This window comes from Jaculus jaculus, chromosome 15, assembly GCF_020740685.1.
Source record: "Jaculus jaculus isolate mJacJac1 chromosome 15, mJacJac1.mat.Y.cur, whole genome shotgun sequence".
Classification (NCBI taxonomy): Eukaryota; Metazoa; Chordata; class Mammalia; order Rodentia; family Dipodidae; genus Jaculus; species Jaculus jaculus.
Genome location: NC_059116.1, coordinates 35,518,127 through 35,544,656, shown reverse-complemented (window position 1 = coordinate 35,544,656; position 26,530 = coordinate 35,518,127). Strand labels below are relative to the sequence as shown.

The 26,530-nt window shown below is 52.0% G+C and overlaps 2 protein-coding genes across 6 annotated transcripts in view; one reads left to right on the top strand and one right to left on the bottom strand.

Annotated features, from left to right (window-relative positions):
• The window catches only part of Tjp3 (tight junction protein 3), a 28,111-nt gene extending 8,040 nt beyond the window's left edge, over window positions 1-20,071 (top strand). For 2 of the 4 annotated variants that reach the window (XM_045134829.1, XM_045134828.1), the window contains exons 2-21: window positions 662-718; window positions 799-908; window positions 1,353-1,455; window positions 1,884-2,190; window positions 3,371-3,474; window positions 5,039-5,198; window positions 5,338-5,458; window positions 7,717-7,778; window positions 8,044-8,110; window positions 8,333-8,489; window positions 9,032-9,140; window positions 9,488-9,731; window positions 10,806-11,017; window positions 16,508-16,603; window positions 17,722-17,792; window positions 18,121-18,331; window positions 18,405-18,505; window positions 18,826-19,092; window positions 19,421-19,467; window positions 19,789-20,071. In XM_045134829.1, the coding sequence (XP_044990764.1) occupies window positions 671-718; window positions 799-908; window positions 1,353-1,455; window positions 1,884-2,190; window positions 3,371-3,474; window positions 5,039-5,198; window positions 5,338-5,458; window positions 7,717-7,778; window positions 8,044-8,110; window positions 8,333-8,489; window positions 9,032-9,140; window positions 9,488-9,731; window positions 10,806-11,017; window positions 16,508-16,603; window positions 17,722-17,792; window positions 18,121-18,331; window positions 18,405-18,505; window positions 18,826-19,092; window positions 19,421-19,467; window positions 19,789-19,891 (2,700 nt within the window). In that variant the 5' untranslated portion in view covers window positions 662-670 and the 3' untranslated portion in view covers window positions 19,892-20,071. Of the gene's footprint in view, window positions 1-661; window positions 719-798; window positions 909-1,286; window positions 1,456-1,883; window positions 2,191-3,370; window positions 3,475-5,038; window positions 5,199-5,337; window positions 5,459-7,716; window positions 7,779-8,043; window positions 8,111-8,332; window positions 8,490-9,031; window positions 9,141-9,487; window positions 9,732-10,805; window positions 11,018-16,507; window positions 16,604-17,721; window positions 17,793-18,120; window positions 18,332-18,404; window positions 18,506-18,825; window positions 19,093-19,420; window positions 19,468-19,788 lie in introns of those variants that run through there. The other 2 variants (XM_045134831.1, XM_045134830.1) reach the window with 2 other exon arrangements.
• On the bottom strand, window positions 20,040-25,499 carry Apba3 (amyloid beta precursor protein binding family A member 3). Of its 2 annotated transcripts, none has more exons than XM_045134833.1 (10): window positions 25,340-25,499; window positions 24,124-24,707; window positions 23,999-24,038; window positions 22,243-22,394; window positions 22,077-22,163; window positions 21,837-21,998; window positions 21,112-21,285; window positions 20,826-21,038; window positions 20,467-20,586; window positions 20,040-20,383 (listed from the first exon to the last, which is right to left on the bottom strand). In XM_045134833.1, the coding sequence occupies exons 2-10, from the start codon at window positions 24,670-24,672 to the stop codon at window positions 20,174-20,176; spliced, it is 1,707 nt and encodes a 568-aa protein (XP_044990768.1). In that variant the 5' UTR covers window positions 24,673-24,707; window positions 25,340-25,499; the 3' UTR covers window positions 20,040-20,173. The 2 variants fall into 2 exon arrangements, with proteins under 2 accessions (XP_044990768.1, XP_004654991.2); XM_004654934.2 differs by having other exon boundaries at window positions 22,243-22,388.
• Window positions 25,500-26,530: the final 1,031 nt, after the last annotated feature.

The window sequence follows — 26,530 nt, the reverse complement described above, 5'->3', positions numbered from 1 at the left end:
TGGCTCTGTTTTTGAAGAATCCCACACTTGGGATGCTGAGACAGGAGGATCACTGTGAGTTCTACACCAGCCTGGGCCAAAATAAATAAATAAATAAATAAATAAATAAATAAATAAATAAATAAATAAATAAATAAATAAAATAAAAACACCCGAAAACCAAGCAGGCAGGACAATGTGCTTGGGGACAGCGCTTCACATCTTCGCAGCTGTGAGCACAGCTCAGAAGGGGAGGGGTGGGCAGGCAGGAAGGGGCATGGATTGGGTACTGGACAGGGTGAGATGGGAGGGGTTCGGTTCTAAGCAGAGTGGCCCAGGGAGGAGAGTGGAGAACTGGGAAAGATTAGACTGTTATCCAAGCAGAAGGCACAGCCCCGGGGGCAGGATGAGCCCCAGTGATGGAGGAGCAGCGTGGAGGCCTGTGTGTGTGTCTGCAGAGAGGGAGCAAGGGGCAGGGAAAGAAGCCAGGGCCAGGTCTGGTGGGGTTTGACCCCAGGAGGTGGGAGACATGGAGGGCTGTGGGTGGAGGAGGGAAGGCCCTGCTACTATGCTCTTGGCATCTTGACCTTGGGGCACGAGGGAGGAAGCTGAGGGATAGTGGCTCAAGGTTTCCCTGGGACCCCCCCCCACAACCTGATGTCCCCTTTCTTATCCCTTCCAGGTGGCAGACATGGAGGAGCTGACCATCTGGGAACAGCACACAGCCACTCTGTACAAGGTGAGTGAGGTCCTGCCTGGCTCCGTGGAGGGGCCCTGGGTCCCGGGGAAGCAAACGCCCTTGTCCCCCTTGCCCTTCAGGACCCCCGCCGTGGCTTTGGCATTGCCATCTCTGGAGGCCGGGACCGGTCCAGTGGCTCCGTTGTTGTGTCCGACGTGGTGCCCGGTGGCCCTGCTGAGGGCAGGCTCCAGTAAGGCTCCAGACCACCGCCCAGGGACAAGATGACAGGCCGGGAGGGAGAGACTCAGATGGGAGCCAAAGCTCTGTGTCAGGTCATAGTGGCCCCGGAAGAGAAAGTTCATAGCAGGAGGAGAGGAGAGCTGGAGCTGGGCTCTGAGGCCCCCAGGTTTCCTGGGAGATGTGTGGGGAAGTTGTGCCTGGCCCTGGGGGGTGGCAACCGAGTTCACAGAGAGTTAGAAACAGACTGAGAGAAGCAGAGAGAGGAGAGGAGAGAGAGTACAGGAGAGAGGGGTAAACCCTTACCCTTAGGTGATATCTGGCTGTGTGAGTCACACATGAGGAAACTGAGGCTGGAAGGTGAATGTCTTTGTGACCCTGGGGTGTGCAGGAGCTAAAGAAGAGACATCATAGACCCAGATGTGCCCAGTCTCCACTCTGAGGTCCTTTTCCTTAGGACCGGGGACCAGGTTGTCATGGTGAATGGGGTCTCTGTGGAAAATGTCACATCTGCCTTTGCAATTCAGATCCTCAAGACCTGCACCAAGGCGGCCAACATAGTAAGTGGACTTAGGGAGAGGGGACTATCATCCAGGACTGTGTCTGAGTCTGTGACCCCATGAGCCCAGTGGGGCCGGATGCTATCTGGATGGGTGCTATTATTTCGTTATTACTGTAGTGGTGTTGGGAAGGAACCCAGGGTTTCCTGCAAAATAGGTGCTCTACCACAGAGCCACGCCCCCAGCCTTCACTGTGGGTTCTAGGCTGTCACTCTACCGCTGACCACGCCCCCAGCCCTCACTGTGGGTTCTAGACTGTCACTTTATTATTGATCACGCCCCCAGCCCTCACTGTGGGTTCTAGGCTGTCACTCTACTGTTAACCACACCCCTGGCCCATGTCCCCAGCAGATTCCCTCACTTTGGGTCTGCAGTGTCACCCTGTGGACAGGACACAGTTCTTGCTTATCCCGTCCCTTCTCTCCCAGACCGTGAAGCGTCCCCGGAGGGTCCACCTGCCTGTCCCCAAGGCTGCCCTGGCTGGGTCTGAGGAGGATGAAGCTGACCATGGCCGTGGCTACGAGGGTGGCTCATCCAGCTCGGGGCGCTCCTACAGCGCACGCTCCCGCCGACGCCGCGGGGATGGCCACAGGCGCAGGAGCCCCACCTGCTCAGGCTCCGAGGATGATGAGGACAATGGGCTGGACCTGGTCTCAGGCTACAAGAGGCTCCCAAGGCAGGATGTGCTCATGAGGCCCGTGAAGTCTGTCCTGGTGAAAAGGCGCAACAGTGAAGGTGAGGTGCCCTCCTGCCCAGGGGCCTGCTGTCCTCATGCATGACCAGAAGCCAGGCCCCTCTTCCAGGTACTTGGGATGCTGAGGCAGGAGGATTGCCCACTCCGTTCCCCATGGTGACTTTTTCTGTTTTTTTTTTTTTTTAGGTGAGGTTTCAGTCTAGCCCAGGCTGACCTGGAATTCACTCTGTAATCTCAGGCTGGCCTTGAACTCACAGTGATCCACCTACCTCTGCCTCCTCAGTGCTGGAATTAAAAGCCTGCGCCACCATGCCGCAGCTCTAAAAAATATTTATTTATGTGCAAGGAGAGAGAGAGAGAAAGAGATAATATGAGATTGGGCATGGCAGGGCCTCCAGCTACTGCAAACAAACTCTAGATGCATGCAGCAACTTGTGCATCTGGCTTTACGTGGGTAGTGGGGAATCCAACCTGGTTCCTTAGGTTTCCCAGGCAAGCACCTTTGCTGCTGAGCTCTCCAGCCCCCATGGTGATTTTGATGACAAGTGTGACAACATGAAGGGCTGAGTCATGATGTCAGTGATACCGACTGTCACCTCCCTTGTGTTGTGATGTTGGTGTCAGCACAGGGATGCCATCAGACTCGCACTGGGTCATCAGTGCTCTCCAAGATGTCACTAGGGGCTGGAGAGATGCTTTAGTGGTTAATGCACTTGCCTGCAAAGCCTAAGGACCCAGGTTCATTTCCCGAGTACCCATGTAAGCCAGATGCACAAAGTGGCACATGTGTCTGGAGTTCGTTTATAGTGGCTGGAGGCCCTAGTGCACGCTCTCTCTCTATCTGCCTCTTTCTCTGTCTCTCAAATAAATAAATAAATAAAATATAAAACAAAGCAAAAAAGCTGGGTGTGGTGGCGCATGCCTTTAATCCCAGCATTTGGGAGGCCGAAGTAGGTGTGAACCCACCCTGAGACTATATAGTGAATTCCAGGTCAGCCTGAACTAGAGTGAGACCCTACCTCGAAAAACTGAAGGGGGAAGGGGAAGAGATGTCACCCAGTTCTGGTGTTCCTTACTCTTTGGGACACCAGTGCCCTGTCACTGGGTGAGATGGACGGATTCAGTAGTCCTGGAAACTGTCATGACAGCATGAGGAGACTCTTGGCTGCCTATCTGCCTGTCTGCGTTGGCTCTGCCTCAGTTTCCCTCTCCTCCCCATAGAATTTGGTGTGAAGCTGGGTAGCCAAATCTTCATCAAACACATCACAGACTCCGGCCTGGCTGCCCGCAACCGGGGGCTGCAGGAAGGGGACCTTATCTTACAGGTAAGCACAGACGTTTTATTCTGTGGAGGGGGAGCTAAGGCCAGGGCAAACAATGCCACCAATCATACTGCGGGACTGCCAGAGCCAAGGTCTGCCTGCTACCGAGGCCAGGCTGTCTCTCATGGTTCCCTCTGCTAGAAATTCATTGCTAGTTTCTGGTCTCCCCATTGGGCTGGCTGTTTCTAGTACCCTTTAATTCTGCCATCCATCAGCATCCTGGAGCTGCTGACTGTAGCGCTGGTTCCCCTGGCCCCAGGCATGAGGTCAGAGGAGAATGACCCAGAGAACAGACTCAGGGGACAGTCACGCCTCAGGGAGCAGATTCCTCAGAGATTGTTCTTCGAAGTCTGTCTGTAGCGATTTTGCTGTTTGATTTCCAGGTCACTTGCAGCTGATTGTCCCTCCTGCATGACTGGAGTTGTCTGTTTGTAGGGACCCAGAACTGCTTCTAGTGATTTGGGGCAGATGTCAGAAATGGCTAACTTGGTGGGCACACTAGAAACCCATACTTTCTAGAATTCCTGAAAACACTTAAAAGAAAAAAATGTCAGGAATGGATTCCTGATGTGCATGAAAACATTGCTATTTCTAGGGACTGTAGAGGTGTTTTTTTTCTCCCTTCCCCCTTCCTCTCCTCTTCTCTCTCTCTCTCTGTGTATGTTTTTTTTTTTTTTTTTTTTCCCCAAGGAAGGGTTTTACTGTAGCCCGGGCTGACCTAGAACTCCATGCTGTAATCCCAGGCTGTCCTTGAACTCACAGTGATCCTTGTACTTACTTGTCTTCCAAGTGCTGGGATTAAAGGCTCCTGGTTCACTTTTTTGTTTCTGTTTCCAGCATAATTTTTGATTCCTGGAAGGAAGGAGGCTGTTAACTTTGCCTCTTGTAGAAATTGTTTCTTTTTTCTTTTCTTTTTTTTCTTTTTTTCAAATAGGTTCTTGCTCTATCCCAGGCTGACCTGGAACTCAGTATGTAGTCTCAGGGTGGCCTTGAACTCATTGCAATCCTCCCACATCTGCCTCCCACGTGCTGGGATTAAAGGTGTGTGCCACTATGCCCTGCTGAAATTGCCAGTTTCTAGCATTCTGTGGACAGTCCTGTCCTGACACAGTCTGGAATTCTGTGGACAGCGCTATCCTAACACAGTCTGGAATTCTATGGACAGTGCTGCCCAGACACAGTCTGGAATTCTGTGGACAGCGATGTCCTGACACAGTCTGGAATTCTGTGGACAGTCCTGTCCTGACACAGTCTGGAATTCTGTGGACAGTCCTGTCCTGACACAGTCTGGAATTCTGTGGACAGTGCTGTCCCGACACAGCCTGGAATTCTGTGGACAGCGATGTCCCAACACAGTATAGAATTCTGTGGACAGTGCTGTCCCGACACAGTCTGGAATTCTGTGGACAGTGCTGTCCTGCAATAGTCTTCACTGCAGAGATCCACTTTTACCCTGTGTCCTCCATCTTGAGTGATTTCTGGAGAACGTCTGTTTCTAGTCCCACCGCCACCATAAACTGTTTCTGTTATCTCCCATCTCTCATTCACTTGTTTCGTCCCCATTCAGATCAATGGGGTGTCCAGTAAGGACCTGTCCTTGAGTGACACACGGCACCTGATCGAGAAGTCAGAAGGAAAGCTGACTTTGCTCGTGCTGAGGGACCAAGGGCAGTTCCTGGTGAACATCCCGCCAGCCCGCAGCGACAGCGACAGTTCCCTCCTGGATGGTGAGGCAGCTGCAAGAGGGATGGGGACAGCTGAGGCTGGTTCTCAGGGGGCTCCGAGAACTCGAGGAAAAGTGGCCTCTTCAACATGGGTCCAGCTGACAAGTGTGACCCTGGCTGACCTGATGCTCCATGTCCACAGACATCTCCGAGCTCAACTCTGAACTGTCACAGGCGCCTCCATCACATGTCCCACCGCCGCCGCAGCACAGACAGCGGAGGCCCAAGGCCAGTCGCACGTACTCCCCAGAGTACTCCCCTGAGTGCGTACCTAGGCCAGGGGATGCCAGGGCATGTGGAGGTCACAGGGTGGTGGGAGAGTGTGGCTCAGCTTTTGCCCTAAGTACATTCCAGGTATGTGTCTGCCTGGGTAGGGACCTTGTCCACAACACAACCACATGCTGTTCACACACCAAGAACCCACACATGGCAGGCCAGTGGTCCACCACTTACCACTCCCCCATCCCTCACTGAGTTCTAGGCTACTTCTAACACTGACCACGCCCCCAGCCCTCATTGTGGGTTCTAGGCTGTCCCTCTACCGCTGACCACGCCCCCAGCCCTCACTGTGGGTTCTAGACTGTCACTGTACTGCTGACCATGCCCCCAGCCCTCACTGTGGGTTCTAGACTGTCACTCTACCACTGACCACGCCCCCAGCCCTCACTGTGGGTTTTAGGCTGTCACTCCACCACTGACCACGCCCCCAGCCCTCACTGTGGGTTCTAGGCTGTCACTCTACCACTAACCATCTCCCAGCTCCGTACTTTTTTGAGGTAGGGTCTCACTCTATCCCAGGCTGACCTGGAATTTACTCTGTATTCTCAGGATGGCCTCAAACTCATGGCGATCCTCCCCTCTGCCTCCTGAGCCCTGGGATTAAAGGCTTGTACCACCACGCCTGGCTTAATATTTTCTTTTAATTATTTATTTATTTGAGAGAGAAAGAGAATGCGCACACCAGAGTCTCTAGCCACTGCAAATGAACTGCAAATGCATGGGCCACTTTATGTATCTGGCTTTATATGGGTACTGGGGAATTGAACTTGGGTCATTAGACTTTGCAGCCAAATGCCTTAACCTGTGAGCCATCTCTCCAACCCTGTCTTTACTTTTTTTTTTTTTTTGAGGTAGGATCTCACTCTAGCCCCAGCTGATCTGGAATTCACTATGTAGTCTCAGGGTGGCCTCAAACTCACAGTGGTCCTCCTATCTTGGCCTCCCGAGTGCTGGGATTAAAGGTGTGTGTCACCACACCTGGCTCCTGTCTTTACTTTTTTTTTTTTTAATTTTTTTTTTGTTCATTATTTATTTATTTATTTGAGAGCGACAGACATAGAGAGAGAAAGACAGATAGAAGGAGAGAGAGAGAATGGGCGCGCCAGGGCTTCCAGCCACTGCAAACGAACTCCAGACGCGTGCGCCCCCTTGTGCATCTGGCTAGCGTGGGACCTGGGGAACTGAGCCTCGAACCGGGGTCCTTAGGCTTCACAGGCAAGCACTTAACCGCTAAGCCATCTCTCCAGCCCCTGTCTTTACTTTTTATTGTGAAGTCATCTCCGGTGAGCTGCCCCTGCTGGTCTGCTTCTCACTTCATAGATCCAGGAGGCCTTAAACTTGAGATCCTCCTGTTTCCGCTTCCCAAGTGCTGGGGTGACCGGGTGTCACCACACAAATCAGGCAAGGTCATTCTGGAGACTGGAAGCTGAGAGTCACATTGGAGATTTGAGTTCTTAGTGATGGCAGCTGTGATGTTCCCAGGTCACTGTGGACTGCAGGCCTATGGTGTGAACCCTGCCTTGACAGCACAGTGATAGCTGGCATCTCAGCACATGTCTCAAGCGCTGAGGCAGGAGGATGTCAAAAACAAACAGTAGGGACTGCAGGTATTGCTTAGCTGTTATTAAGATGTTTGCCTGTGAAGCCTAAGGACCCAGGTTCGACTCTCCAGGTTCCAGAATCCCCAGTGAGGCAAGCGCAAGGTCGCATATACCCACTAGGTGGCGCTAGCACCTGGAGTTCAATTACAGTGGCTGAGGCCCTGGAGCACCAATTCTCTCTCTCTCTCTCTCTCTCTCTCTCTCTCTCTCTCTCTAAATTAGAAAGAAAGAAAGGAGGGAGAGAGGGAGGAAGGAAGGAAGGAAGGAAGGAAGGAAGGTAGGTAGGTAGGTAGGTAGGAAAAAAGTTAAGCTGGGCGTGGTGGCACATGCCTTTAATCCCAGCATATGAGAGGCAGAGGTAGGAGGATCACCATGAGTTCGAGGCCACCCTGAGACTACATAGTGAATTCCAGGTCAGCCTGAGTAGAGTGAGACCCTGCCTCAAACCCCACCCACCAAAAGAGTTTAAAACAGTAAAATACGAGGGCTGGAAATGAAATGGAGTGGTAGTATGCTTTCCCTGAATGTGCAAGGTCTTGTGTTCAATCCCTAGTACCGATGGGAAAAAAAAAAAAAAAAAGCATTGTAACATAATTTGTTAAAATACCCTTGCTTCAACTTGAATCTGTCTTCCCACCCAGGGAGAGCCCACAGCCTCGAAGGAGAGAAAGATCGGTGGATTCCAGAAACATCTCTGAACCTGGTGAGCTGGTTATAACTGTGCGCCTGTCCCTGGCTTTTCTGATCCCCAGAGACTCTGACAAGACTGTGCCAGTGTGAGGGTGGATGTGCATGGGACCATTCCCAGGGCTAGATGCCCTGAAGAGGATGGGAGGCTCAGCCATGCCCGGCAGCTTGGTGAAGAGCCTGCTGACTTGGAGGCTGGGGGGCATGGCTCAGTAGTCAAGTACATGGGTGTTCCTGGTTTTGATGCCCACTACCAGAAAAATCCCGGCTTTTCCTTGCAGAGTCACCCAAGGAAAGCAGCTACGACATTTACAAGGTACCCAGCCGGCAGAGCCTAGAGGACCGTGGGTACGTACCCCAAAATGGGCCCCCTAAGCACAGACCCCCCCAGCCACACACATCTTGTGCCCTTTCTCTTCTGCATAGTTTTCTTCCCTGTGTGGCTCAGTGACAGGGTCTGTCCTATGGTGTCTTTACCACAATGAGGCCCTGTGGGTGTCAAGACATTACTGGGGGTGCCCGGCTCTCCCCTCTTCTGCTCTGGCCTGATGTGTGCCACATCTCCCACAGGTATAGCCCGGATACACGGGTTGTCCGCTTCCCCAAGGGCACGAGCATTGGGCTGCGGCTGGCCGGGGGCAACGACGTGGGCATCTTCGTGTCTGGGGTGCAAGCAGGTAGCCCAGCCGATGGGCAGGGCATCCAGGAAGGCGATGAGATTCTCCAGGTGACGTTGCTGTGGGGGCACTCGGCATGCTGGGTTCTCTGAACATCTGTAGAGTCTTACGTGTTCTCACGTGGGTCATCCTGGGGACTCAAGACTGTGAACACTTTTTAGTAATTTATTTTGTGTTTTTTGAGGTAGGGTCTCACTCTAGCCTAGGCTGACCTGGCACTCACTCTGTAGTCCCAGACTGGCCTTGAAGTTCATGCTCCATCAGCCTCTGCCCCCTGAGTACTGGGTAAAGGTGTTCATCACCATGCCCGGCCCAGCTTATAGTGTTGTTGTTTGAGGTAGGGTCTCATTATAACTCAGCTTAACCTAGAATTCGCTATGTAGTCTCAGGCTGGTCTTGAATTCTCAGCCTCCCAAGTGCTGGGATGAAAGGTGTGCACCATCACACCTGGCTGCATGGCTGCAGAACTTTATGTTGTGGCGTGATCCCCGTTCCCCTGTGCTGGTCCCACAGCTTATGGCGACTTGCCCTGAGTTCTCATGTTGCCTCGCTTGCACCCCAACCTTGTCCCCTTGCCATGTCTCCCTGACAGGCAAATGACAGGCCGTTCAGGAACCTGACCCGGGAGGAGGCTGTGCAGTATCTACTGGGACTGCCACCGGGCGAGGAAGTGGAGCTGGTAACGCAGAGGAAGCAAGACAGTGAGTGTGTCCCATGTCCCTTGTCCTCATGTGCAAGACAGTGTGTTCCTGAATGCCTTGTCCCTGTGTGACCGTGTACAGTGAGCGTGTCCCAGTGTTCCTTGTCTTCATGTCCTCTGTCCTCATGTGCAAAACAGTGTGTGTGTGTCCCGTGTTCACCCAGCACCGAAGTGTGAGTAGCTTGCGAAAGCAAGGCGTGGTGTGATGGTGTGCCCAAGCCTCTTCAGTAGGCCCTACTGGGATGCCACCCGTGTCTGCCCAGAGCAGATCCCCCGGGTGGTCCACACCCCCGGTGGAACCACATGGGAGCAAGGAACTCAGGCAGTCCTCCTCTCCCTGTCCCCCAGTTTTCCGGAAAATGGTTCAGTCACGTGTGGGTGACTCCTTCTACATCCGTACACATTTTGAGCTGGAGCCGAGTCCACCCTATGGCCTTGGCTTCACCCGTGGTGACGTGTTCCACGTTGTGGACACATTATATCCTGGCCCTGGGCAGGGCCATGGCCACAGCCGCGGGGGCCTCTGGCTGGCGGCGCGCATGGGCCGAGACCTCCGCGAACAGGACCGTGGCGTCATTCCCAACCAGAGCAGGTGAGGGCGCTGTCCGAGCTCAGCAGTGCTGCCCTGCCCTTGCCTCAGTTTCCCTGTTGCAGGTGGCAAAGCATCACACCTGAGCTTGTATTTCAGTTGGGGTGGGACATTATTGGATGGTACGGGTGCCTGGCTGATCACAGGATTTACCGGGTTTGTATATTTATGTTTTTCAGACAGGATTTCAGGTAGCCCAGGCTAGCCCCTAACTCCCAATGTAGCCAAAGATGAGCTTGAACTCCTTATCCTCCTGTCTCCATCTCCTGAGTGCTGGGATTGACAGGCACCATGCCCAGCTTATTTATTTTATTTTTGGGAGACAGTCTTAGTCTGTAGTCCAGGCCGGCCTAAAACTTGAGGTGATCCTCCTGCCTCAGGCTCCCTGGTGGCTGGGGTGACAAGCTTGAACCCCACACCTGGCACTTTGGTGGTTATCCATGGCATAAAGTTGCCTCACAGTCTGGAGGTCAAATTGTAAGCTCCAGGTGGGGGCTGGGACTGTGGCTTGGTGGGTAAAGCTGGCATGCACGAGGCCCTGGATCCATCCCCAGCACCACATAAACCAGGCGTAGCGATACACGCCTGTCATCCCAGCACTTAGGAGGTGGAGGCAGGAGGACCAGGAGTTCAGGGTCATCCTCAGCAAGGTAGGATGTTGGAGGTCAGCCTGGGCTATATGAGACTCTGTTTCCAAAAAAAAAAGAGAGAGAGAGAGAAATAAAAGATCCAGGCACGGCCAGACTGTCCTCCTTTGAGGGTTCCAGGGGGCCACACCTCCCACCACCCCAGCCTGTACAGGCCATGTCTTATCTCTACTTGTGGCCCCTCTTTAAAGCCACAGCTCAGCATCTTCGGGTCTCTCAGCTTCTGACCCTCCCACCTCCCTCTTAGGAGGATCTTCTGGTGACACAGGGTCCTGATAGTCCAGGGTGGTCCCCAGCTCAGGGTCCTCAGCTTGGTCCCAGCTGTAGAGTCCCCTCTGCCACAGGTGACATGACCACAGGCCCCAGGGTGGGGACGTAGCTGTCTTTGGGGCTGCATTCTGCTGCCCATGTCTACTGTCCTGTTCCTCAGGGCCGAGCAGCTGGCCAGCTTGGAAGCCGCCCAGCGGGCCATGGGCATGGGTCCTGGCTCCTCCACAGCCTCCAGCGCCAGGGCTGAGTTCTGGAAGCTGCGGGGTCTTCGGCGAGGAGCCAAGAAGACAATGCAGCAGAGCCGTGAGGACCTGGCAGTGCTGACCAAGCAGGGCCATTACCCACCCTATGAACGTGTGGTGCTTCGAGAAGGTGGGTGGCTGACAGAGCCTTTGGTCACAGCAGGAATGGGCAAGGGCTCAACACCTATGTGTCTCCACATCCACGGTACAGCTGTGACCATCCCAGGGACACTGGCTTTAGGAGACAGAGGGACATAAGGAGGGATTTATTTATTTAATGCCAGTTCCTGTTTGCAGCAATACAACATGAAGCTAGGTGTGGTGAAACATGCCTTTATCCCAGCACTTGAGAGGTTGAGGTGATGAGTTCTAGGCCAGCTTGAGCTACAGAAAGAAACCCTGTCTCAAAAATGAAAAAGGTTAAAAAAAAAAAAAATGAAAAAGGTGGCGCATGCCTTTAATCCCAGCACTCGGGAGGCAGAGGTAGGATTGCTGTGAGTTTGAGGCCACCCTGAGAATACAGAGTGAATTCCAGGTGAGCCTGGGCTAAAACAAACACAGGCGGGAGAGATGGCTCAGCAGTTAATGTGCTTGCCTGCAAAGCCTAGGGATCTGAATTCCATTCCCCAGTACCCACCTAAGCCAGCTACACAAAGTGGTACATGTGTCTGGGGTTTGTTTGTGGTAGCTAGAGGCCCTAGCATGCCAATTCTCTCTCTCTCTAAAAAAAAAGAAACATGCCAGGTGTGGTGGCTCACGCCTTTAATCTCAGCACTTGGAAGGCAGAGGTAAAAGGATTACTGTGAGTTCGAGGCCCCACTAAGACTACATAGTGTATTCCAGGTCAGCCTGAGCTAGAGTGAAACCCTACCTCAAAAAACAAAAATGAAATAAAAATAATAAATAAATAGATAGATAGATACAGTGGTGTACCAACAAAACTTTACTTCTAAAACCAAGCAGAGGGTCAGTTGTGGCCTGTGGATCATGCTTTCTGGTGGTAGGATTGTCTAACCCCAAATACCAGCAGAAACAAAATAGAAGTTTCTTTTTTGATTTAATATATATTTTCTTAAATTTAATTATTTGGGTTTTCGAGGTAGGGCCTCACTCTGGCCCAGGCTGACCTGGAATTCACTATGTAGTCTCACGGTAGGCTCAAACTCATGGTGATCCTCTTACCTCTGCCTCCCAAGTGCTGGGATTAAAGGTGTGCGCCACCACACCAGGCTCTCTCTTCTTTTGTTGTTTTAATGCATATGCCACGTTGTGCATATGGCTTTACGTGGGTCCTGGGAAACTGAACCTGGGTCCTTTGACTTTGTAGGCCAAGTGCCTTATCTGCTAAGCCATCTCTCCAGCCCTGTTTTAATTAATTAATTAATTAATTTTTGTTTTTTGAGGTAGGGTCTTGCACTAGCCCAGGCTGACCTGGAATTCACTATGTAGTCTCAGAGTGGCCTTGAACTCACGACAATCCTCCTACCTCTGCCTCCCAAGTCCTGGGATTAAAGATGCATGCCACGACTCCCAGCTCATTCTTTTCTTTTCTTTTCTTTTCTTTTCTTTTCTTTCCTTTCCTTTCCTTTCCTTTCCTTTCCTTTCCTTTCCTTTCCTTTCCTTTCCTTTTTTTTCTTTTCTTTCCTTTCCTTTTTCTTTCCCCCCTCCTTCCTTCCTTCCTTCCTTCCTTCCTTCCTTCTTCTCTCTCTCTTCCTTTCTTGTAATGTGAATGTGAGAGAGGGAATTGGTGCACCAGGGCCTCCAGCCACTGCAGTTGAACTCCAGATGTGTGTGCCGTCTTGTGTGACCGTGTGCACTTGTGTCACTTTGTGCGTCTGGCTTACATGGGACCTGGAGAGTTGAACATGGGTCCTCAGGTTTCATAGGCAAGTGCCTTAATCACTAAGCCATCTCTCCAGCCCTCAGTCGTCTTCTTCTTCTTTTTTATTGGCAACTTCCATAATTGTAAACAATGTCCCATGGTAATTCCCTCTGCCCCAACTTTCCCCTTTGAAACTCCACTCTCCATCATATCCCCCCCCCATCAGTCTCTCTCTCTCTCTCTTTTTTTTTTTTTTTTTTTGGTTTTTCAAGATAGGGTCTCACTCTAGCTCAGACTGACCTGGAATTCACTATGTAGTCTCAGGGTTCTTGAACTCACAGTGGTCCTCCTACCTCTGCCTTCTGAGTACTGGGATTAAAGGCGTGCACCACCACACCCAGCTCAGTCTCTCTTTTATTTTGGTGTCATGATCTTTTCCTTCTATTATGATGGTCTTGTGTAGGTAGTGTCAGGTACTGTGAGGTCATGGATATCCAGGCCATTTTGTGTCTGGGGGAGCACTTTGTAAGGAGTCCTACCCTTCCTTTGGCTCTTACATTCTTTCCACCACCTCTTCTGCAATAGACCCTGAGCCTTTGAAGGTGTGATAGAGATATTGCAGTGCTGAGCACTCCTGTCACTTCTTTCCAGCACCATGGTGCCTTCTGAGTCATCTCAAGGTCACTGTCATCTGAAAAGTGAAGGTTCTCTACCAAAAGTGAGAGTAGCATTAACATAAGGGTATGAACATTAAGAGACGTGCTTACTGGGCAGTTTTGTGAGCATACTATATACATTTAGCCAGACAGCAGCAGATGATACACCCCTAGGGCTCATGACTACCCCTGTTGTAGGTTTTCAGTATCAGGGATGTTTTCCCTCCCATGGAGCAGGCCTCCAATCAAATTAGAGGGCAGTTTTCCCCCATAATAGATGTGCCACTATTGCATCCATTGGCTCATTTGGCCTGGCTGCCAAATATAAGTCTTGTAGTGTCCCCTGTTGATTATCTTCACTGGTGATTTCTCTCTCTACCATTGAACTACATGCAGTGTGGTTTCTTCCAGCTTTTTGTCAGCTGGTCAACATGGAGGAAGCTTTCAGCTCAGCTCCAGCAGGATTTTTCAGTGATCTTGCAGCCCAAGTATGTGGAGTCTTCAGCAATAGGGTCTTACCACCTATTCCTGGTGGGATACCAAGGGCCTCGGCAATGGCCTGTAATGTTTTGGGGGCATCAGGGACCTCCCTGGCCAACAACTCACTGGAAGGTGTCCCATCCCTGGCACCAATCTGTGGCTCCTGAGTGTTCCATTGTCCAAAAAAGTAGGATTCCATATGATTTATTTATGTCCTCTTAGATTTTGATTAGCCCTCCCTCCACCTTTCCTTTAATCAGTCTCTTCCCCTGACCTCACTTAGGCCTTTTCACCCCCATTAATCCATTCTTCTACTTAACATATATATAATACCAACCTATTAAGTACCCCCCCCTTCCCTTTCTATTCCCTTTCTATCTTCTTTCTAGCTTACTGGCCTCTGCTACTGAGTTTTCTTCCTACTCACACAGAAGTCCAGTCAGTCATTTGTAGCTAGGATCCACATATGAGAGAACATGTGATATTTGGCTTTCTGGGCCTGGGTTACCTCACTAAGTATAATACTATATGGATCCATCCATTTTCCTGCAAATTTCATAACTTAATTTTTCTTTGCCGCTGAGTAGAACCCCATTGTGTAAATGTGCCACATCTTCTTTTTCCACTCATCAGTTGAGAGACATCTAGGCTAATTCCATTTCCTAGATATCTTCAATAGAGCGGCAGTAAACATGGCTGAGCAAGTATCTCTGTGGTAGTGAGACAAGTCCTTAGGATATACGCCTAGGAGTGCTATAGCTGGGTCATATGGTAGATCTAATTTTATCTGTCTCAGGAACCTCCACACTGATTTCTATAATGGGTGGACCAGACTGCATTCCCACCAACAGTGTAGAAGGGTTCCTCTTTTTGAGAACTCTCTATTTAGTTCCATAACCCATTTAAAAAAATTTATTTTTGTTTATTTTTATTTATTTGAGAGCAACAGACAGAGATAGAGAGAGAGAGAGATAGAGAATGGGTACACCAGGGCCTCCAACCACTACAAACGAACTCCAGATGTGTGTGCCTCCTTGTGCATCTGGCTAATGTGGGTCCTGGAGAATTGAGCCTCGAACCGGAGTCCTTAGGCTTCTCAGGCAAGCGCTAACCGCTAAGCCATCTCTCCAGCCCCATAGCCCATTTTTAATTGGGTCATTTGATTTCTTGTCATTAAATTTTTTGAGTTCTTTGTATATCCTAGATATTAATCCTCAATTAGATTTTTTCCCATTCTGTAGGTTGCCTCTTTGCTCTATTCACAGTGTACTTTGCCATACAAAAGTTTTGTAATTTCATGAGGTCCTAGCAGTGGTTTTATTTGCTGAGCAATTGGGGTTATATTCAGAAAATCTTTGCCAAGACCAATGTGATGAAGGGTTTCCCCTACTTTTTCCTCTAGCAGTCTCAGCGTTTCAGGTCTTATGTTAAAGTCTTTGATCCATTTGGACTTAATTCTTTTTTTTTTTTTTCCTTGGTTTTTCAAGGTAGAGTCTCACTCTAGCCCAGGCTGACCTGGAATTCACTATGGAGTCTCAGGGTGGTCTCAAACTCACAGCTATCCACCTACCTCTGCCTCCCGAGTGCTGGGATTAAAGGTGTGTGCCACCATGCCCGGCTCTGGATTTAATTCTTGTGCATTACGAGAGATAAGGATCTATTTTCATCCTTCTACAGATACATATTCAGTTTTCCCAGTACCATTTGCTGAAGAAGCTGTCTTTCCTCCAATAAGTATTTTTGGCATTTTTGTCAAATATCAGGTGGCTATAGCTACCTGGACTTACATCTGGGTCTTCTGTTCTGTTCCATTGACATACATGTCTGTTTTTGTGCCAGTACCATGCTGTTTTTGTTACTATGGCTCTGTAGTATAGGTTAAAATCAGGTATGGTGACACCACCAGCCATAATTTTGTTGCTCAAAATTGTTTCAATCTGGGCTGGAGAGATGGCTTAGCGGTCAAGCGCTTGCCTGTGAAGCCTAAGGACCCCGGTTCGAGGCTCGGTTCCCCAGGTCCCACGTTAGCCAGATGCACAAGGGGGCGCATGCATCTGGAGTTCGTTTGCAGAGGCTGGAAGCCCTGGCACGCCCATTCTCTCTCTCTCCCTCTATCTGTCTTTCTGTCTGTGTCTGTCGCTCTCAAATAAATAAATAAATAATTAAAAAAAAATTGTTTCAATCTCTGTTTTTGAGATAGTGTCTCACAATGCAGCCCAGGCTGGCCTTGAATGTGAGGGAGTCTTCTTGCCTCAGCCATCCAGGTGCTAAGATGACAGATGTGTGCCACTGCACCGATCTAGAACTTTTCTTTTTGTGTATGGTACCAAGGGTGGGGCACAGGGCCCATGCATCTGGGTACACACTATACCCCTAAGGCACAACCCAGTCCTGTCTTTTTCTGTCCCCTGTGTTCTTCCCACATTGCCAAATGGCATTTTCTGCCTTTGAAGAGCATGCCTGTCATGGCCACCCCAGCTCTGCGTGTTCCCCACTGGCTGGAGCATGATCACATGCTCAGTCCTAGCTGCAAGGGAAGCTGGGAAGTGTAGTTTTTCTCACTGTGTAGTCATAGACCCAGTAGTATAGCAGTATAGCAGAAGGCAGTCACACTTGTCACAAGTAGGACCCTGACGTGTGTTACTGTTCCTTTGACTCTCAGCCAGCTTCAAGCGCCCAGTGGTGATCTTGGGACCCGTCTCAGACATCGCCATGAAGAAGCTGACAGCAGAGATGCCTGACCAGTTTGAAATTGCAGGTGAGACCTTGGGTCTTGGGGCTGCTCCAGGATGGGAAAAGAATCCCAGTGAGCATGGCAAACATGGGACATCTGTCCACCTCTCATGCCTCTTGCATCCAAACCAGACATTCTCAAACCCGGGTCAGGATAGGCCCTCAGAGTCCTTAACACAGGTAGCCTTTAATCCCAGCACTGAGGAGGCAGAGGTAGGAGGATTACCATTTGTTCAAGGCCAACCTGAGACTATACAGTGAATTCCACGTTAGCCTGCCTAGAGTAAGACCCTACCTCGAAAAACCAAAAAAAAAAAAAAAAAAAGAAAGAAAGAAAGAAGAAAAATCTTCAGAGACAGGTTTTCGGGCACAGAGGCAGTGGGGTGGGCAGCTGTTGGGAGGAGGCTGGTGTGGTCAAAGGGCAATGTCGCCTACCTACCACCTCATGAGTCATTGGGGAATGTGAACCCTGATACTGAACGCCCATGGAGGTGAGTTTATTAGATGAAACAAAAGACCAGAAGAACGTGAGCGTCGGTGCTATGTGTGTGTGGGACCATGAGGGAGCTATGCAGAGGGTCCTGGGTGGAGTAATGTGTGGTCATAGGACTCAGCAACGCCCCCCTGCTGGGCAGACCCTCAGGCATGGCAAGCAGCTATCACAAATATCCACACACCCATGTTCACAGCAGTGTGACTCACAGCAGCTAGAAGGTGGAGGCAATCCACACCTCCTCCCACAGATCATCAGCCACACGAAGCATGGTCCAGCCCCACACTGGAACATAAAAAAGGAAAGGCCGTCTAACACCTGATCCAACATGAATGAATGGCCTGAGGTTATGGCTCAGTGACACGAGCCAGACACAGGACACAGGCCACATGATCCCACTCCAAAGGGTCCTGAGAGTTGCCAGATCCACAGAGACCAGGGTGGTGGGTGCTGGGAGTTGGAACTTAGCGTTGGATGGGGACAGATTCCCTGCTCAGTGAAGGTGGTAGCCAGGTCAGGAGGGCACCATGAGTGCAGGGCATGGCCACTGGGAGCCATAAGGTTTCTCAGGCTGGGTGGGACCTGAAGACATGGACTTGCAAGACAAGAGGGCTGCTTCCTGAAGCTGCTGGTCCCCTCACCTTCCACAGAGAGTGTATCGAGGACAGACAACCCCTCTAAGATCATCAAGTTGGACACTGTGCGGGTGATCGCAGAAAAAGTGAGTATAGCATGTTCATGGTTGGGGAAACTGAGGTCTGGCCATCTGCCCACATGATCTGTTCCCATACCATACAAGTGAGGTCTTCAGGGGAGCCCCCTTTGTGGATTGGGAGTCTGGAAAGAGACAACTGTGGCACCCAAGATGGCAGTGGTCTCAGCTATGAGAGACCATCACCTGGTACATGCCGGTGATCCCAGCACCTGGGAAGCTAAGGCAGCACCCCATCTCCAAAAACACACCTTTAACCTGCTGGGCTGTGGGCATAAAAGCTGGGGTCTGCTCTGACCATGGGCTCCTGTATTTCTCCTTCTCTCAATGGACCCAGGACAAGCACGCTCTCTTGGATGTGACACCCTCGGCCATCGAGCGGCTCAACTATGTGCAGTACTACCCCATCGTGGTCTTCTGTGCCCCCGAGAGCCGGCCGGCCCTGAAGGCCCTGCGCGAGTGGCTGGCACCTGCTTCCCGCCACAGCAGCCGCCGCCTCTATGCACAGGCGCAGAAGCTGCGCAAACACAGCAGCCACCTGTTCACAGGTGTCCAGAGGGACAGCGGGGGGACTTGGGTGGGAGCTGGCATCCTGGCTGAACTAACACCCTTCTCCTTCAGCTACTGTCCCTCTGCACGGTACTAATGACGCCTGGTACCAGGAGGTCAAAGAGGTCATCCGTGAACAGCAGATGCGGCCCATCTGGACGGCTGAGGACCAGGTACCGTGCGTGGGGACCTTGTGGCATCTGCTGGTTCTCTGGCTGGTCACTGTCAATGCTGAGTCAGATGAAAGTCTTGGCTCTGTATCAGGATGTGGTGAGGCTGGAGTAAATTGTGGCTCAACCTGGAATCAAGGACCACCCACCAACCAGCTGTCCCCTGGGTACAAGGCTGGACCTCCACAGAGCCTTGAGGACAGAGGTGTCACCTGGCTATGTCAACAGCTTGCAGGCAGTGTCCTCCCCACGGTCTGGTACAGTTCTGGACCCGGGTGGGGGGAAGAGGTCTGCTGGCCTCAATGTCCCTGTCCCTCTTGCAGCTTGATGGATCCTCCGAGAACCTGGACCTGCCTCACCGTGGCCTAGCCGATAGTGCCGCGGATCTCAGCTGCGACAGTCGTGCCAACAGCGATTACGAGGACACAGATGGCGAGGGTGGTGTCTTCACGGATGGCGAGGGTGGGCCCCACACGGATGTGGACGAGGGGTCTGCAGAGCCAGCCCTGGCTCGGTCCTCGGAGCCCGTATGGGTAGATGAGCCTCAGAGCCCGAGGGATGAGAGAATCGCAGCTCAGCGGGACACCCAGGTGGGCAGGCTGGTGGGGACTCAGGTTGGGATGTGGGAGTCTAGGGCAAGGGACATAGGAAAACCACCTCCGGGCAGATGTGAACACTAACCTGCTCAACAGCTTGTGACAGCATGCCACTGCTTCAAATCATAAGACCCCTGCCCGCAGGGTGTGGGATTATAGCTAAATGTCATTTTCCCTTGGCAAATAGGCTCGGTCTCCACAGAGACATCCTACACCTAGACTGCTCCCCTATTTATAACAGAGATTATCCTGGGCCAAGAACAAGTGTTTATTTATCCCAACACTGCTCTGGGGCTCATGTGAACCTCCTCTCCCTCTTCAGGTGACCAGCCGCCACCCTCAGGGCCAGTGGCGCCAGGATAGCATGCGGTGAGTGGTCCCATGAGGAAACAAGGACCAGACAGCTTCAGAGGCAGAATCCCCTGAGAGCCCCCCCCCCCCCCCCCCGAGGTAGGGTCTCAATCTAGCTCAGGCTGACCTGGAATTAACTATGTAGTCTCAGGGTGGCCTCAAACTCACAGCGATTCTCCTACCTCTGCCTCTTGAGTGCTGGGATTAAAGGCATGCGCAACCACGCCCGGTTTACGAGAGCCCATCTTGCTCATCCCTGCCCCACACCCATGGGTGATGGGGGGGGTTGAGCTCAAGTCCTCACATCACAGGCCTTCACATCTACTTCCTAATCCCCAGGACGTATGAAAGGGAAGCTCTAAGGAAGAAGTTCACACGAGCCAGGGACGAGGACTCTTCTGACGACGAAGGCTATGACTGGGGCCCGGCCACTGACCTGTGACCCTCACAGGCTTCCCACCCTGGAATTGGGCATGTTTCCCCCACACAGTCTGTACCCCTGCTTCATAGGGTATCACAGCCCCAGCTCCCAGGAAGGACCAGGGTGTGAGGGCGGCACCATGGCTTTCTTTGCAGCCCCTGACCCAAGATTGTTGAATAAACCTTTAATTTTTTTTACATCAGAAAATACACAGGACTGAGAATCTCTGGGGGTCCCGGCTGGCTGAGGAAGTGGCTGGCAGGGACTAAGGCACCGTGGTAGGAACCAGGACATGATGGCTGGTCACAGGTACACGGGTTGTTCCTGGCCCGTGAGCAGGCGGTAGGTGGCAGCCGGCATAGTCTTGATATGGACCTCGTGGGCCTCAGTGAGCAGCTGCACAATGCGGGCATGTGGTGTGGCCACCACGCTCTGCCCATTGATCTCAATGATGCGGTGTCCCACGCGCACGCCGCCACGCTCGGCCACACCCCCGCGCAGCAGGCTGCAGATCTGAGTAGGGTGACACCGACCCCGCTTGCTCAGACCCTGTTCACCCCACAGCCTGACCCCGACCCCGACGGCCCTGGCCTCACCATGCCGTCCTCCACGCAGAAGCCCAGCTGCTCCTGTGCATGTGGCCGGCGGATGATGGCGGTGGTGACCGGGGGACAGTGGATAATGCTGAGTTTCACAGATGCATGTCGCTTCACCTCCTGAGGAACCCATCGGCCACTTGTTGGCTCAAGTTGGCTTTACAGATGTGGGACCTCAGTTCACTCACTTGTAAACCCCCTGGACCATGTGGGGAAGTAATCTGGGGAGCTCTCGCCAGGGATCATGAGCTGCTGCTTAACCTGCCTCTAATCCTGGGTAAGGCCTTGTTGAGCTCCTGAACACACCACAAACCCACAGGTCCCCTCCTGGGGGCACATACAGCATGCGGGGTACTCACGCGCACGGCAGCCTGGCAAGTGGCCAGGGGAAGCCCCACTAGGCTGGTCCCATTGATGGCAGTGATGCGGTCCCCAATGCTGAGGGCTCCTGAGCGCTCAGCAGGGCCCCCATGTAGCAGGTTGGCAATGACTGCTGTGGGCAGCAGCGAGCCCCAGCCAGACTCCACCAGGGCCACGCCCAGACCCTCACCAGGGCGCTTCTCAATGAACACCTGGTGGGGACAGGCGCGCTCAGTGGGGCAGCGTGGCAGTGGCACCATGGACAGGGGCTGCCCAGTGGCTCACCTCCCTGCAATTTTCACTGTTGGAGAAGTGGTCCAGGTCTCCATTGTGGGGGTGGCTGCTTGCATTGTGGCCTGGCTGGGTGCCCACTTGGCTGGGGTCAATACCATTCTCATGGAGGAACTGGCTGTAAGCTGCGGCAAAGGCCTGGCCAATGGCCTGGGCAATAAGCTGGGCCTGTCAGGAGGAGTAGGGTGTTCAAAGGTATCCCCCCCACCCTCCTGACATCCTTGGAGCCAACCCCTCCGTGGCTGCACCAAAGAAAACATCCATGGGAGGTGGATTCCTACCTTAAGGCTTTTGGGGACCTAGGGAGTCAGCTCCCTAAAATGAACAAGGAGACCCAGATGTCTTAGGAGTTGGAACTTACCTACCACTGAGATGGTGATTGTGCTGGGCAGAAATCAGTAAGGCCTTGTGAACAAACCCTTGCACATCTTACAAAGTCTCAGCTCTAATATCTTTTATTTTTTTTTGAGGTAGGATCTCACTGTAGCCGAGGCTGACCTGGAATTCGCTATATAGTCTCAGGGTGGCCTCGAACTCACAGTGATCCTTCTACCTCTGCCTCCCGAGTGCTGGGATTAAAGGTGTGCTCCACCATGCCCGGTAATATCCACTCTTTGAGAACCTTTCCCAGGAACAGGGCTTCTATTACTACAGGCTCTCCTTTAGTCCCTCTTCCTGACCCCTGCCCAACCCTGGGTAATGTGACCATGGCTGCTCACGTCCTCTGAGTGGAAGATGTGACAAATCATCTTGTAGAGGTGTCGGTCACGGTCACGGGGTGTGGTCCTCCGAGCCAGCCGCCGCCGCGCCATTACCACCAGCACAGAGCCAATGTCAGCGATGTAGGAGATGGTCTGCAGGGCGTGGTCCATCATCGCCTCCTGTAGACATGGGATGGATCGGTCATGGGCCTGAAGGAACCCCAAGCAACCACCTCCAAGGCTGGACCTACTCCATACCTGGGAGTCTGCTGCAAGCACCTTGATCCTTTTGGTGGAGACAAACAGGTCCACTTCGGTCATGGGCTGGGTCTCATCATCTGGGGCCTACAGGGAGGTGGTCAAGGTAGAGGGTCCCCAGAGACCCATGCCAGCAGCCCAGGTACTCTGGCCGACCTGGCCTCACCTTGACACGGTCCATGGCCTCTCGGGCCTGTGCCATGCGCGTGCTGGGGGGCGGGTTCCGTTCAGATAGCAGCTGCGTGGAACCCAAATATTTGGCCCCAAAGATGACACCATCTAAGAGGTCGTCGTGGTCACAGGGACCTGGAACTGAGAGTGAGGGACAGGGTCAGCTGCATCTACCCCAGGGCTGTTTGCACACTCTGGACTCCAAAACAGTTGACCTACTCTGCTTAGTACATCCTACAGCCACAAAGCTGTGCCCCACTGTTCTAGAATAATTCATGAGGCCCACCCTTAGAGCTTCAGCCAGCTGTCCCTGTGTTAGAACTGCTGGTTAGTATCACGTTGCTGAGCCCACAGTCAGACTCAAAGCCACACATAGGACTCAACACCACTTCTAGAACCACACAGCCCCACTCTGGTGTCTCAGATGGATAACTTTCTATAACATTCTAGAACTGAATCCTTCGAAATGAACGGAGAGCCCATCAACTCTGTAGTCCTAGAATTCTCGAGTCTGGGCAGTGCCAGGCACATGGAACGTCCACTCATGTAAGCACTCAGCCTTATAGTCTTCAGTCTAGAAATGAAGGAGAACACTCCCAATTCTAGAACCTTTTCAGAGACACAGGTCAGAACCAGCTCCCCTTCCCACACCACTGAACTTGCTTACAAAACACTTCAGGATTAAAGCAGCCCGTGGGAAAATCTAGAACATTTGGGCTGGCCAGAACCAGCTTTAGGGCACAGTTTGGTGCTTTCTCTGTGAAAGAGAAAATGGTCAGTATTTTCATGTTTTTGTGAGCCAGATGGCCTTGGTGTTAATTTCTGTCAACTGTCACCTGATGATGGATGTGCTCTAAGAACCATGAATGCTATGTGTCTGTTTACACAAATGAAGCCATCTGTAAGGTCACTAAGCCATTTGATCGCATGCTCTAGTCTTCACAGGGTCTGTTATTTACTAACAGGTTCTGGGGCCTGTGGCTGAACCCAAGCTTGGCCACTGCCGACCTGCATGTGTGTGAACAAGTGTGACATACCAAACCTCACCTCACCTTGACACATTAAGAGTTCTTATTTGGGCTGGAGAGATGGCTTAACGGTTAAGGCATTTGCCTGCGAAGCCTAAGAACATAGGTTCAAATCCCCAGTACCACATAAGCCATATGCACAGGATGGTGCATGCATCTGGAGTTTGTTTGCAGTGTGCAGTGGCTAGAGGCCCTGGCACACCAAAAAAAAAAAAAAAAAGTTATTTGGCAGGCTTGGGCAGATAGATGGTTCAGTGGGTAAATACTTGCCCCAAAGACTTAATTGACAAAATCCATGTCAAACTACCTGTTGGTGGGAAAGGAGGACCCCTGAGGCTCCTGGCCAGCCAGCCTAACCTACTTGTTCCCTGTCTCAAGAAAGGTGGGTGTATAGTACCTTTTCCCAAGGAAAAGAAAGTGTGCCCACACACTTCTGAGCACGCATTTACAAAAATAATTCCTAGGCCAGGTGTGGTGGTGGATGTCTTTAATCCCAGCAAAGGTAGAAGGTTTGCCTTGAGTTCAAGGCCATTCTAAGACTACAAAACTACAGAGTGAATCCCAGGCTGGGCTGGAGCAAGACCCTACCTCAAAAAAACAAAACAAGAAATCTTATGTTCCCTTTTGATTTTTTTGTTTGTTTGTAAACACCACATGGTTGCATGTAAACACATGCAAGGGCTGTTTGAGAAGTTGCGGGGCCTGGACAGCCAGGACACTCACCCTCAGGGAGGGCAGGACAGGAAGCCAGGGTTTCAGGGCTCTGGAAGACAGAAGATGGCCCAGACTGAGTTCCCATGCTTGGCTCCAGGCCACAAGGCACACTTGCAGGGCACGGTGGGTGCTACCTGGGTACTAATAGATTGCTCTGGGCATGCCACCAGGGGCATGGTCTCCAGCCAAGGTTCTGGGGAACTGCTGGAACTCCGGCTATCTCCCTGCTCTGTTGATGCCCCCTCTGCAGAATATGGAGGTCCAGGCTCCCCTTCAGGGTCCTCAGATGGCTGTAGCGGGCATGGAACAGGCTGTAGAAGTCCCTGGGGACAAGGCGGGGTAGGCAAGTGCATCCCACACTGCAGGAAACCATGCTGACCAGCCTCAGTGGACAAGAGCCCACAGGGGTCTGCTGTTTCCTGAGGGGCCAGGCTGTGGGCAGTAGCAGTGTGCAGTGGGCAAGGGGTTCCGTCTGGGTCCCCCAAATGGCCTGTTAGGGCTTCCAACTGCTCAGCTAGATCCTGAATGTTAGATGAGTCCAGCTCCATTTGGGCCACACTGACAGGGCCTCCTGACACCAAGGCCCACTGGCTGTCCTCAGAGGGCATGAGAGGGTCTTTGGGCTCCTCCAAGTCCATGGCTGGGGGTCCTGAGGGTGGCTTGGGGGTTGGCACCAATTCCATGGCGGAGTTCTGGGCTCAAGTAAGTCTTCAAAAGGCTGGAAAAGAGAGGTTTCAGGTGGGGGCTTCTTACAGGATTTGTTACCTACCGTGTCCTGCTTGGGTTTGTTTGTTCTTTGGCTTTTCGAGGTAGGATCTCGCTGGAATTCACTATGTGGTCTCGGGGTGGCCTCGAACTCACAGCCATCCTCCTACCTCTGCCTCCCAAGTGCTGGGATTAAAGGCGTGCGCCGCCACACCCGGCGCTGTGCCCTGCTCGGAAAGGAAAGGTCTATTTCACATCAGCAAAACAAGGCATAGATGGGTCAAACCCAAGTCACTGGGGTGCTCTGTCCACTCCAGCCTGTGGTCTTCGGAATTCTGATGTTCCAGTGATTGAGAACGCAGGCTTGGGGACCCAACTCCTAGGTTCTACAGGCCAGTGGCATGCAGATCCTGGGGACCTTACACTGAAGCACCCCTATTCTCAAGACCTCAAACCTGATACCCGAGACTGCAGCCAGGACTTTTGAACGGGGATCCCAGAGACCCAAGATGCCACAGGGTGATTAACCTCTGAACGCCACCCCAACACCAGCCCGGGACCGCCGGAGCCGACTCCCAGATCCTATCCCTAGACCTCAGGCGCCGGCCCCTTGCCCAGCCCTGCCGGGACACCAGAGTCCCACACCGAGCTCGTTTCCGTCCCACGCAGACCGCAGGACCCCGAGCCTCAGGCCCAGCCGAGGTATATCCGCGTCCATCCGGTTAGTTTAGCAGCCACCGCCGCTCTCCAAGTCCGGTCTCCGGCCCTCGCTCGTCAGGTCTGCGCGGCGACCTGGCCCAGTAGGCATGCGCAATGGCACAGGGCCTGCTGGGAAATGTAGTCCTTTCAGCCAGCCACGTCACACCGCGGGCGCAGCGAGCGCAATAGAGCAGGTTCAAATCCCAAGACTTGGAGTGCAGCGAAGTCCAGACTCTCTTGGAAAGCGGGGTTGCTAAGCATTTCTTTATTCGAGTGGCCGTGGTGGTGGCACAAGGGGAGAAACGCAACTGGAAATAGTAAAGGAAAATAAGGGGTGTGGGGGGGAAACAGTACTGAATGCGTACCTCCAGTTTGATTCACAGGACGGAGACAACATAGTGTATACCGGGATCCGGGTAGGAATTTAGTTCAGTAGGTACAGTGATAGTGCCCACGTCCTGTGAGGCTTGAACCAACCCAGCATGGTAGGTGAGGGTGTAGCAATAGATGTGGGAAAATCTCAAATGTCTGTTAGATGGATTTTAATTTTTATTTACTATTCTTTTCTGAGGTAGGGTCTCACTATCCAACCTCGGGAAAAAAAAATGAGCCATCAGTCCAGCTCAGCTTTAAAAAAAAAAAAAAAAAATATATATATATATATATATATATATATATATATATATATTTATTTATTCATTTCAGAGAAAAGGGGGAAGAGAGAATGGGCATGCCTCTAGCCACTGCAAACAAACTCCAGATGCATGTGCCCCCTTGTGCATCTGGCTTACATGGGTCCTGGAGAGTCTAACCAGGATCCTTTGGCTTTGCAGGCAAATGCCTTAACCGCTAAGCCATCTCTCCAGCCCAGCTTTTTTTTTTTTTCCCCACCTTTTATTTTTTTTTTTTTTTTAGAGAGAGCAAGCAAGTGAGAGAGAGACAGAGACAATTGGCACACCAGGGCCTCAGCCACTGTAAAGGAACCCCAGATGCATGTACTACTTGGTGCATCTGGCTTTATGTGGGTACTGGAGAATTGAACCTGGGCTGTCAGGCTTTGCAAGAAGCACCTTTAACACCTGAGCCATCTCTCCAGCCCCCCCCCCCCCACAATCAGCTTGTTTGTTAATTCTAGGC